Source organism: Theobroma cacao, chromosome 9 (genome assembly GCF_053813885.1).
Source record: "Theobroma cacao isolate CCN51 chromosome 9, ASM5381388v1, whole genome shotgun sequence".
In the NCBI taxonomy this organism is placed as follows: domain Eukaryota; kingdom Viridiplantae; phylum Streptophyta; class Magnoliopsida; order Malvales; family Malvaceae; genus Theobroma; species Theobroma cacao.
In genome coordinates, this window is record NC_142647.1 from 5,160,222 (window position 1) to 5,171,989 (window position 11,768).

Consider the following 11,768-nt stretch of genomic DNA (forward strand, 5'->3'; position numbering starts at 1 on the left):
TCAATAATAAAATAAGGGTACTCCTCCATTGACAATAAGAATGGATTACAGTAAAGATGGATATCAGCTCTTTATGTTGTGAAAAGGATTTGAACTTTAAATCAATTTTTTTTAAGACAAGTTTTTCTCTTTTGAAGGCCACTTCAATGGAGACAGGTATCCCTCCTGCCAGTTGTCAGAGAATTAAACCGATAAAAAGTGCTGTTCCTGTTTTAATTAGGCAGAGATATCCATTAATTTCATTGAGGACGGTATAGAGGCTTACTGTACAAATGCCTTAAGTGGGAAGGATTAAAGCCGGCGTCTTTTTCAGAAACTAAGCAGCTAAATGTCCAAAAAAATATTACGTGCACAATCAAAATTCTCCAAATAAATAACTAATATGATCTGTGTACAATTGTGGAGGTTGAGGATATATGAATTTTTATCCCTTTCTCAAGAGGTTGTAGGTTTACACAATATTATATCTTGTAAATTGGTGTGATGCCCAGGAGATTGAAACACTTTCTCATGACCACAGCAGTTGCTTCACATAACAATAGTCGGCCCGTTTCCATATCTGACCCGATAACCTGGCCAATTTATCAACCAGAAGTTACATGATAAGGCTAGCAACAGTTAAATCTGCATGCGTACGCTTTTGTTCATGACTTCTATGCACATGCCACAATGTTTTTTACAAAAAATTGGGGCTGCTATAAAATTTTCTGAATTTCGAGATAGGGTATGTAGTGGTAGAAACCGCTGTCCTCTAAAGCTAGTTTGTTCTGCGCTCTTTTAAGGGCAGCAGGTAACAATCAAACCACCAACATTACACTACCAAGAAACTGTAAATTCGATTACAGATCATACCTTGCACTCGGGGTTGCTATAAAATTTCGAGAAGATTTCTGATAAATTATAGAGGTAGTCACACAAAACATTTGGTAACAGATTGGTACAGGCCTCTTCAACAACCTGAAGTTAGATAAAATGTGTCAAACCAACCCTGGGTCAAGAAGCAAGGAATTGATTGGATTTGAGTTCTTACCTCGGCAAACTGTAGCAAATGAAGCCCCAAATCACGCTCATCCTTGTGCCCCAATACTACTGTCCCCTTCTGTTAGAAATGAACAGATACAAAAAGGCAGAAGTTACAGACATTGAATCTGCTACAAACGAGTAACGCTACTAGCCTTATGCGAGCATACATAAATAGCTGCCCCTCCAATTTTTAAGTGAAAGATCAAGATTTAAAACCCATATGTAGATAACATTGCAAAATATATTCCACACCGTCCAAAGATACAAAACTACAGAAAGCCTCAATTCTTTCTGCAAAAAGAACTGGTCGTTCTTTTGATGTCAATACAGGTTGGATGCACAATAACAAGTGGTGCAAATGCAACTAACAGTTTAAGGAAGCTACAGCTTCAGGTTAAGAGGGAACTTACATTCTTCAGTTCCTCAATGTCTTTACCAGATCTCCTGATGATTGAACAGATTCGAGCATGAGCATACAGCAAATAAACAGCAGTGTTGCCCTGTCACAAAAAATTTTTAGAAGGCAAGAATCAGATGCTAAGGGTGATTGTAGTGATATAGAACAGTAACGACATTAGTAGAATTAGGACCAGTCAGCAAACGACAATCAAAAGAAAAAGGGGAATAAAACATAAGAACCCTTCAGCAAAAAAAATTTCATTAGAAACACAAAATGATGAAACAATATAGCTTCCCAAAATCTACAGTCAAAAAGCAAGAAAATTGTTTAGGCACCTTATCGTTAAGCATCTGGTCAAAATTAAATGTGTAATTGGTCAATCTGTTGTTCTTCAAGTCAGCATACCTGTAATCAGAATTCAAGAATATTAATACGATACCAACATGGAACAAGAAATACAGAGAACGTAGGAATAGCAGTAAGAGAAACAAGTTTATATCATGATAAGCAGCTTACTTTACAGCACCATAACCAACTGCCTCAGCAGTACTCTCAATCTCCTCCTCAGTCCATTCTTCACCCTTACCTGATCAGCACCCAAGCAGCAATTTCAGATACAAGAAGTTTGACAACAGCTAGAACTTGCATTAACACATACATCACAAATAGTTTTACAAACATAAAGAACTCAAAGAGAGCTGAGAAACATTTGTGACAACAGAGATAAGGTTCAATACTATACCACGCTCAATAAGTGCTGCTTTGCTTCGACTCTTGGCTTCATCAAGTAGATCAACTAATCGAACTACTTCAGTGTTACGGGTTCGAAAACGCTTGCCATCTTCTCCAAGAACAAGGCCAAAACCAACATGGCTAGTTTTGGGATATGAACCATCACCGTGTGGAAGCCACCCTGCACGTTTGGCAGCCTGAAAAGAAACCAAAATAATGTCAGGCCTATAGCTAGAGGTCAAAAGTTGGAACAGCACTTTATGAACCTTAATTTGTAGTATTCCACATGCATCAATCTAGTAGTTGTAAGTAATTAGAATAAAGGGAAGTTTCACTTCATTAATACAATATTTTTAAAAATTCTCATAAAAAAATTAAGGAAACAGCTTTGAGTACATACTTTGAAGACCATATCAAAATGCTGCTGCTGGCCTACATCTGTTACATATATTATCCAATCAGCTTTCTCCTCATTGAGGCGATACCTACAAATTGAAGTAAAAAGATAGATGCAAATATGCTGATTAATTCCTATGCCTAGGCTAACATTTTCCACATCAACACAGCAAAGCAGTAAACTTTATAAAACAAATGCCATAATCAGTAAAACAGTAAACTCCTCAAAGCAAATTGGCCTAAGATTAACAAGTACCCCAGGAGATCAACATGGAAAAGAAAACAATAGCAATGAACCATCTAAGTTTACATACTTCAGAATTTTTAAAAAACCAGCTGCCACTCTGTAATGTTAGCCACTCTAATTTTGGTTGTGCAACAAATCTGACACACTCACATATTCTGCAAGAGACGCAAAACAGCAATGAAGGCTTATAAAATCATATTCAAGGAAGAAAACTTACCAAAGAGCAGCCAGATCAGTTGATGCATAGTTGAAACCACCGTCACTCTTCACCACAATAAGAGGTATATTAACACCTTCAATAAAGATCACACGAGCTCCCTGACTTTCCTCTACTAATCCTTGTTTGGTCAATGCCTCTATAACCTCAGGAATGTAGGGATTATAAAAGCTCTCCCCCTGTCAACAAGGAAATACTCATAAACATGTAAATTCGGAGCACATTTGCAATATAAACAGAACTTGGTAGTTTACACAAATTTAATGAGGTTATAGAAATCTCGCATTCAGCAAAAAGATATATTCCTCCACTATCACTAGCTCAGTAGAAAGTCATGTAATTATGTATAATTGCATTTGTGTAAGCATGTAATTGTGTATAATTGCATTTGTGTAATCTTTGCGGTGATTATATATATGTTCAATAAACATGAATATTTACAGTTTGTACAAGATTGAAGATGATTATATAAATAGGCCCAAAATATAAACACAACGTAAAAGTAAATCATAAGGAAAGAGATTTCCAATGACCAATGAATGTTATACAGAGAATTTCATATAAAGCTGCGCCTGAAAAATTGCCAAGCTGGCCTCAGTATCATCAATACATAGAGCTTTAGGCAGAGAAATTACCTTTTCTTCTAGATGAACTCCAAGCCGCTGATAGACCTTATGAAATTCATTCCGGCTGATTTCACATATCTGTGCCCATGCCCTACGATACTTGTCTTCTCCACCCTGGAAATGAGTTTAAGAATAGCAAATGTTGCAGAGAGAAATTCAACTATTAATGAATCCAAGTACATTCAGAGAAATCAATCCCACTAATATTTTTACAAAATCAATATTGTACCTGAAGGCGCACCACTGCCTGTTGGGCTTTCTCCTTGAATGCAGGATCAGCATCAAATCTCTGCTTTGATGCTTTATAAAATGCCTAAAAAAGTCAACCTCAAGTTAGAATTACACAATCACTCGACTTTGAAAATCAGTATGCCATCTTTTTCATTCATAAATAAACTAATGTATGAAGAACCATCAAATACGTTAAAATGATATTATCTCATACTAATAAGAAACAAAAAAATGAGCTATTGATGCCACATAAGCAATCTATTTGTGTTTGGGGGGAAATATAAGATAAAGAAAAGAATTACTATTGAGTTCCAATATGGATTAATATGATATGCATAAAAAGAGCAATTTTCAATGCTTATTCAAGATATATTGCTTAATTAGAAATAAAACTTATTGAATGAACATTAATAAAAGTTAACATTCATAGCAAACTTCATTGATACTTTATCTTGTAAAAAGGCATTGCCTCTAAAACAAAACACACACAGAAAAGAAAAAGAAAGTGAATCAACAATTATTTGCTCAGTCCACACTAGCAATGCTTTGCATATTTCTCCTTCAGCTTCAAAATTCAAAGGAATTTGATAGTTTGCACTCACCTGTAGATCTCCAATGGCAGTTTCATTAGCATCTTCAAAGTTTGGAAATTTTTCAAACAGAAACTCAATCAGCATGCCAAACTGCAAGACAAATAGGAAAGTTATAAAAATTGTTACTCACGGATACATTGTGAAGAGATATATAAACGTCTCCTTCAACAGTGGCAGACTTTAAAAGAAATTAAGGGTTAATGCATATGGCAAGACTACAATAAGATGAAGGACTACAGTCCATTTCAATCATGAACAGCATCCAAGAATAGATACAAACTTCAGAATAAGATGAATGCTAAAGCCCTTATCGAGCATGAACAAGAATCCATGCTTTCTATGCACAATTCAGAACCAACACCTACCTGTGTCCCCCAGTCACCAACATGGTTTCGCCGAAGTACTTCAACTTTTGAAAATTCAAGCATGCGGGCAAGTGTGTCACCAATAATAGTAGACCTCAAGTGACCAACGTGCATTTCTTTTGCTATATTAGGGGATGAAAAGTCGACAACTGCCCTTTTGACGGGTGGCATTGGTGCCCATGTATCAATACCTTCAATTAGCATCTTTTGAATGCTCTGTCAAAACAACAAAACAGCCACACTATCTTAGAAGACTAATCCAATAACTACAACAAGAAAAGCCCAATTAAGCTCAATAAAAGCAAATGAAAACTATTCATGGAGGTAAGAATAGTGGAACATGCGAACCACCTTAGCCATCCAATTCTTTGACAATACCACATTTACAAATCCAGGACCAGCTACGGAGCATGATTCTATCATTTCAGAGGTTGGGAGATTATTCTTGATAGCCTAACAAAAGAAACAAGTAAATGAAAGAGGAAACTAAAGATTATCTATTGAATCAAAGTATGATACTGAAAACATGTACAATCAAATAATTCCCACCTCTCCAACTGCTGGAGGCCCACGAAATTGAGTACCCTTCCCTTTAATTTTAGACCACAGGCCCATGGCATTGTTACTGCACCAAAGAAATTCCCGATTCGAAATAGAAAAGCAGTCCATAACAAAGGTTGAATTTAGTTAAACTTACTTCTAAGTTCGAATGACAAATAACCTGTCATTTCATAACGAAATAAAAACACCATCTTAGGCATATGTATTGTTGCAATAAAAGAACTTATACAATACCATTGGTAATCTCCAAACTTCCCAGTGCAGGCAGCTACCAATGGCTCTACATCTGGCTCATTAGGGACAGTTACTTTAAGCGAAGCTTCAAATAATTTTGCTAACTGCACCTTCACATTGCCCACACATTCATCCTCTCCCTAACGCGCAGTTTAAAATAAAATAATCAGTACCCTTAATCTAGCAAAATACAATTAAAACATACAAATAAGTAATGCACAAACTTTCAGTTGAATGAACTTACAGTTGCCATTGTCGTTATTGACTGCGTCTTCGCTGCCCAAGCAAGTCTTCTAGATGTCACTCTCAATAAATCTGTCTAATTTTTGGGATTATCAAAATAAAATCATTACGGATGCTCAACCAATTTTGAATTTAAAAAAAATTCTAAAAAAAAAACCAAACGAAGTGAAATTGTTTACTCAAAAAAATGAAAAATTCAATTAAGTGAAGTCTCAATATTACATGGAAGATAGAACTGGTCCTATTTAACACCTTCCTTAATGCATTGCTACAAGAGGGTAAAATGTTTTTCCACTAAGAACAATTACAACAACAAAAAATGAAAAACTGATGTTTAATTTTACCTCTCTTCTAACTGATTTTATTTTCAAAAATATAAAACAAGAATAAATGAAACTGAAGCTTCCATCTTAAAACATGCGTCAGAAAATCCACCAAAAAAAAATAAAAGAAAGGAACTACACAAATAGTATGGAAAATTTTGCATTGGATGTGAGAAGAAGCAGAAGCAATAAAGAAAGGTGACGGCAGTAAATCAGCGAGTGCTTAAACGAGTAGAGTTAAAAGAAGAAGTGAGAAGAGTGAAAGAGTACTGACCAGAGACGGTGATGGAAGGAGAGAAGTGGAAATGAGAGAGGCGATTGAAGGAAAGAAATTGAGAAGGCGATGCCGGCGGCACTAAAAGGGTTAAGGATGCCAGCATAGCTTTTTCTTTCTTCTTTTCAATATTTTTATTTATAGCAACCCGAAATGAAAAACCCTTTGCGTCCTTTGCCTTACCCGCCCCACTCTCCCTTCCCCTTTCGTTGCCTCCTCCTCCCTCCAATGCTTTGGTGTGCGTGAGTCTAATGTGGTCTTTTTCTTTTTGGGGTTTTTTTACTATAATTTTTCCTCTATTTTTATCGTTCGTTAATTTTGGCCAATGAAATCGTGTCACGTCAGCTATTGAATAGCAAGGACCCAATAACAAAATTAGGACCTTATTGGAGTTGCACTTGTATGCATATAAAATTATAGAAAATTATTTAATAAAGCTTTTAAATTTCAGCACGGTTAAAGATTATATTTAAACATATTAATAAAATAAAATAATGAATACCAGAATATAAATAACATTTTAAATTTAAAATTTTATCAATGATATATAAAAATATAATCTTCATCGTTAGAACGTTTAAATTGAAAAAAACAAATATAAAATGAAATTCGATACACAAAGATTACAATAAAAAGAACACACATGAAGACACGAAATTGTGCATATATATATAAAATATTACAAAAATTTATAAAATATATTATTAATGAACTTTTTAAGTATATTTAAAAATATTGATATAATAAATAAATAAGACATTTAATAATATTTTAATTGTACTTGTAGAGTTTATAAACTCCATTGACACTACATATAAATAATAATTTTAAAATTATTGATAAATGGTTTTAAGAGGTGACAAATCATAAATTACAAACCTATCTTAGAATGTTGTATCATGTATCCAATCCAACCACACCAAAATTTTACTAGAAAAGTTAATATTTCCAGATTAATACAAAACAACTTGAATAACAAAAGAACCCATCACACACATGAGTATTTAATTTATTGTTTAATGTATAATTTTTATCCAAAAAGTAAAGTTCGAATCTTCATTTTTTTAATTAAAAAAAAAATCTATCACAATATAATTATTGTCCAATTATATAACCATAAAATATAGTGAAATATGAACCAAAAAATATATAGTGAGTTTAATCAATTAACCTAAATCTCAACCTTCATTGATTTTTCCAATGGCCTGAATTTAACTAAAGTCCATAATGAAAAATTAAATTTGAATTGACCCGTCCAATTGTCGATGTGAGTAAGAGCATTTAGCATTGTTAATACTCTTATAAAACTATGGCTTCATGTGCATGTAGAAAGGAACCATATAAAAAACCAAATATACTATCCAACGGTCAATACAATAGTGAAAAATATTGAATACTGCTCAATATTTATACATAAAAAATAACGTTAGAAATACTCTAGGGGCAGGAGCAAGAACTACCTATATATACTGATATACATTTCAGTCATTTTCAGGGCTAAATAAACATGCTTGCAATTATTGCTTGGGGTTAATGGCAAGCATAATGTATTCTTCCATCAAAGTCTAATTGAAAAAAAGGTGATCGAATCTTCATTCATTAAAACTTATAAAAAAATGACAAAAAATATTAATAGTGCGATTTTATTACGGAATCAGCTATTATACCAAAAGAATCGGTTTTTTGAGCTGCTTAAATTTGCTGTCAATACTCACTAAATATCCCACGGTTTTTTTTAAACTTCCGTCAACAAATACTACCAGGCTAGTAGCAGAAGCAGGTAGATACAAATTTCCTGGAGATCCAAACGCGTAGTTGATGTACCCTGACAAGTTAGCCACGCGTACGGCACATATCAATCGGGACCCCTACTCGCCCATGAACAACGATACAACGTAACTTCACGTGGTCCATCCCCCCGACGGTACATTTTTAATTACATAGGTTTGTTCGTATGATCTTATCCGTTCACGAATCCTTCAATCACAAGATTACACACACCCACAGAGTCACAGTCCCACCCACTTCCCCTCTATATAAACAGCATTACCTAAAATCCACCAGATCACGCAGCAAGTATCGAGTCTACACTGATAGTGAAAGGTATGAAGAACGCTGGGAAGAGTAGCAAAGGCAATGGAAAGTCGGATGTGAGGAAAGATAGGAAATCTGGTACGGGAATGAGCGGATCGCCTAAGAAAGGGGGTCACGGTGGCAAGTACACATGGGTTGGAGATGGGCTTTCGCCGGCTGAGATCGGGTTCGACAAAGAGGTTGTGGATGTTAAGGATCCTAACTTCGAAGATCCGGATGAGATCGTGACCAATTGATTGGGTTGGCGATGATGGTGAGCATGACCATCATCATCGCTTTTGCTTCTCAAATTTCTACTTTGATGTTGATGGGATGTAAATATTTTTAGCACTGAATAAATGAATTTTAGTTATTTCGATTTTCAATTCGTTGCTGGCTGTTTTTTTTTTTAATTTTTTTTATAATATTGTCTTATCTAATAGCATAAACGAATTTCTGGAAATAGTACTATTAAATTTTCCAGAAAGGGCGAAGTTCAGTGTTACCCTTGAGCTGGTGCCTTTCACTTTGAAAGAGGGGAGGCCCACGCCATTCTGAAGACTAAAAACTGACAAAACGATGACGTTTGGAGATAAGGTTTAATCTGTCATCCTGTCTGCATTTTGCAGGGAAATCAAACTTCCCAAAACATCAGTTACAAAATCATCGAGCTTTGATGTCATTTACGTGATTAAACTTTGATTGATAAGTCAGGAAAATTGAATTTTCGATCCATGATTTTGAAATGATCATGGGATAATAAAAAAAAAAATTCAGGACCTTAAATTATTGACCTATATGGTCAAATGCTATTATATTGTAAAAAAATTATAAGCATTTTATCTATTTTTCGTAAAAAATTGGAGAAGAGGATACAAAAAATTTATTTTAGTTATCGTTATAAAATTATGATTTTGTATATGGTATGTTATTAGTGAATCAAATACAATTATTTTGTTAATAAATAAAATTTTAAAATTTTAAAAATATTTTTTTATTTTTTTAACCTTTAACTTTGTTTATTTATAATGTGATATTTTGTAATCAAATAATTGAATATAGGTAATATATACTAACAAAATATCAAATATAAATCTTAAAATTAATTCATAAAAAGGGATAGAATATATTTTTTTAATGAATTATTGTGGATGTAAATGGGTGGTTTTAAGGCAGGATGTATGATATCACAGATTTCACATCATAGATAAATTTGAGTATATAAAATTGAGTTTTTTTTTTTTACTTATTTGATATATTTTTTAAATTGAAAATGTGAATTCGTGCTAAGTGATATCATAATAAATTTAAATTTTCATTGATGAATTAATATAATAATAAAATATTACGAATCCTATACTAAGAGATAAAGTGGATATTGAGTATATAAGCATGTGCTTTTCTCTACTTATCAAATATGCTATTTGAGTTGAGAATGTGATCCATGACATTATGACATATGGATTCCACCTGTTTCTTTTATTTTTAATTTTCAAAATTTAAAATTTAAATATTTAATAGCTTTTTAGTTTATCTTGTTTAATTAATATAAACTAAATAAGAATAAATTAAATTGAATTAAATGATGTACATTGTTATAAAAATTTGACAAATTCAAATGAAAGTTTAAATAATAACAAAGTAAAACTATCAAAAGTTTTAACATATAAATTACAAATACAACTAAACAAATATAAATACAAAATTATGTAAATTAAGAACAAAGTCAAGTTATTAATCAATTATTAAAATATATTTATAAGTTGTAATAATTATATAAAAATATATTTAAAATTTTATTCGTTTATAATGGAGGTGAGGCAAGATATATATTCTCCATCTTCTCTCCTTTTCCATCGAGAAATTCATTTTTCCCCTTTATTGTTTTTCTTTCTTACACAAACTCGCCCCAATTATGATAGAGAATATAAATTTTTCCGATCAAAATACCTACCAAGTCATTGTATTTATGCATTTTATTCAATTTAATTCTTATACTTAAAATTGAAGCAATTTAACCTATTAATTTTAAGAATTGCTTTAATTTAATCCATTTCATTAACAACGTCTAATTTTTTTATTAAAAGAAATGATGTTAACACATGACACATTTTGATAACGTGAAACCAATATGATGATGTGGTATGTCGTGTGTCACTAACAGATGACGTGATAATGCCACATGGAGCTATTATAATGGCGCAACAATGTTGACGTGATATCGACATGCTGATGTGTCGATGTCATATGATTGATTAAAAAAATTAAAAAAATTATACCACGTCATAAAAATTAATTTAACAAATATATATATATATATATATATTACATTGATTAAATTGAACAAAATTGAGATATTGAAAGATAAAATTGAAAAAATATTTAAAAAATATAAATATTTAAATATATGATAGATATACTTATTAATAAGTCAAAAACTTAAGTGTAAAATATTTATGGTGTTAAAAAAATATATATATATATAAATATTTTCTTACTTGATCATTTGATTTTAAAATGTGTACATTAATTTACTTAATTTGCAAAAATTAAGTTTGAATTCTCCTTCTATCAAAAAAATTTCATACTTAAACTCAAATTTAGATGAATAATTTTCGTTATGTTTGAATAAAATAATATAAAAAAACTAAATAATTTTTTATTTTATTTATAATAGTATAAAAATTTAAAATTTATTTGATTTAGTTTTTAATCTAAGCTGAACTCAAATTAGCAAAATAAGTTAATTTAGTTACAATTTTCACAATTTACCAATATCAATTATTTTGAAATTATTCAACTCTTACCCAATTTACGTTTTATTTAAATTTATTTAAAGTTTCTTATAAATCAATTTTATTTAAGTTCAAATATCACTTTCAAATTCTGTTAAATTTAAATTTAAATTTAAATTATTAATTTGGATATACAAAAAATTTGTAAATACAAAATAAAATTATACAAATATTTATAAATATATTTAACTCAATCAACCATAAACGCTATATTTAATTCAAGAAATTTCAACTTAAAAAAATATAACCTAAAATATTAAACAAAATAAAAACATAAAAAATAAATAAAAAAATTGAAAATGTGGAGTAGCTAAGATTCTATGGATGTAAGAAGAGATTTATCATGCCCTAATTAAGTAAGTTAAAACGAGAAATTTTTTTTATAATCATCACTAACTCCATATCGCCATTTTTCATATTAAAAAAAAAAACTAA

At 31.6% G+C, this 11,768-nt stretch overlaps 3 protein-coding genes and 1 non-coding gene across 5 annotated transcripts in view; 1 reads left to right on the top strand and 3 right to left on the bottom strand.

Annotated features, from left to right (window-relative positions):
• Positions 1 to 11,768, bottom strand: part of ADS1 (MATE efflux family protein) — a 66,786-nt gene that overhangs the window by 14,354 nt on the left and 40,664 nt on the right. The gene's annotated exons all lie outside the window — the stretch shown is intronic.
• Positions 344 to 6,654, bottom strand: LOC18588494 (arginine--tRNA ligase, chloroplastic/mitochondrial-like). Of its 2 annotated transcripts, none has more exons than XM_007012937.3 (18): positions 6,466 to 6,654; positions 5,870 to 5,940; positions 5,626 to 5,765; positions 5,380 to 5,455; positions 5,182 to 5,283; positions 4,831 to 5,046; positions 4,475 to 4,555; positions 3,871 to 3,954; positions 3,651 to 3,755; positions 3,016 to 3,194; positions 2,556 to 2,640; positions 2,166 to 2,352; positions 1,940 to 2,009; positions 1,759 to 1,828; positions 1,434 to 1,523; positions 1,031 to 1,099; positions 853 to 957; positions 344 to 572 (listed from the first exon to the last, which is right to left on the bottom strand). In XM_007012937.3, the coding sequence occupies exons 1-18, from the start codon at positions 6,569 to 6,571 to the stop codon at positions 462 to 464; spliced, it is 1,947 nt and encodes a 648-aa protein (XP_007012999.3). In that variant the 5' UTR covers positions 6,572 to 6,654; the 3' UTR covers positions 344 to 461. The 2 variants fall into 2 exon arrangements, with proteins under 2 accessions (XP_007012999.3, XP_088665738.1); XM_088809612.1 differs by having other exon boundaries at positions 5,870 to 5,944; positions 6,466 to 6,571.
• On the top strand, positions 8,504 to 8,924 carry LOC148760643 (uncharacterized). The gene has a single exon (XM_088809482.1). It carries the CDS (start codon positions 8,571 to 8,573, stop codon positions 8,793 to 8,795), a length of 225 nt encoding a protein of 74 aa, XP_088665608.1. The 5' UTR covers positions 8,504 to 8,570; the 3' UTR covers positions 8,796 to 8,924.
• On the bottom strand, positions 11,640 to 11,732 carry LOC148760644 (small nucleolar RNA snoR8a). Its single transcript, XR_016028715.1, has one exon. It is a non-coding gene; the product is annotated as a small nucleolar RNA snoR8a (small nucleolar RNA).

What these genes read in the sequence shown, in the direction of transcription:
- LOC18588494 (XM_007012937.3), bottom strand. Translation starts at nt 6,571, where the DNA reads ATGCTGGCATCCTTAACCCTTTTAGTGCCGCCGGCATCGCCTTCTCAA. An exon ending in TCCTTCCATCACCGTCTCTG is followed by an intron (nt 5,941 to 6,465) that starts GTCAGTACTCTT and finishes AAAATTAGACAG; the next exon opens with ATTTATTGAGAGTGACATCT. An exon ending in ATTTTGATATGGTCTTCAAA is followed by an intron (nt 2,353 to 2,555) that starts GTATGTACTCAA and finishes GTTTCTTTTCAG; the next exon opens with GCTGCCAAACGTGCAGGGTG.
- LOC148760643 (XM_088809482.1), top strand. Translation starts at nt 8,571, where the DNA reads ATGAAGAACGCTGGGAAGAGTAGCAAAGGCAATGGAAAGTCGGATGTG.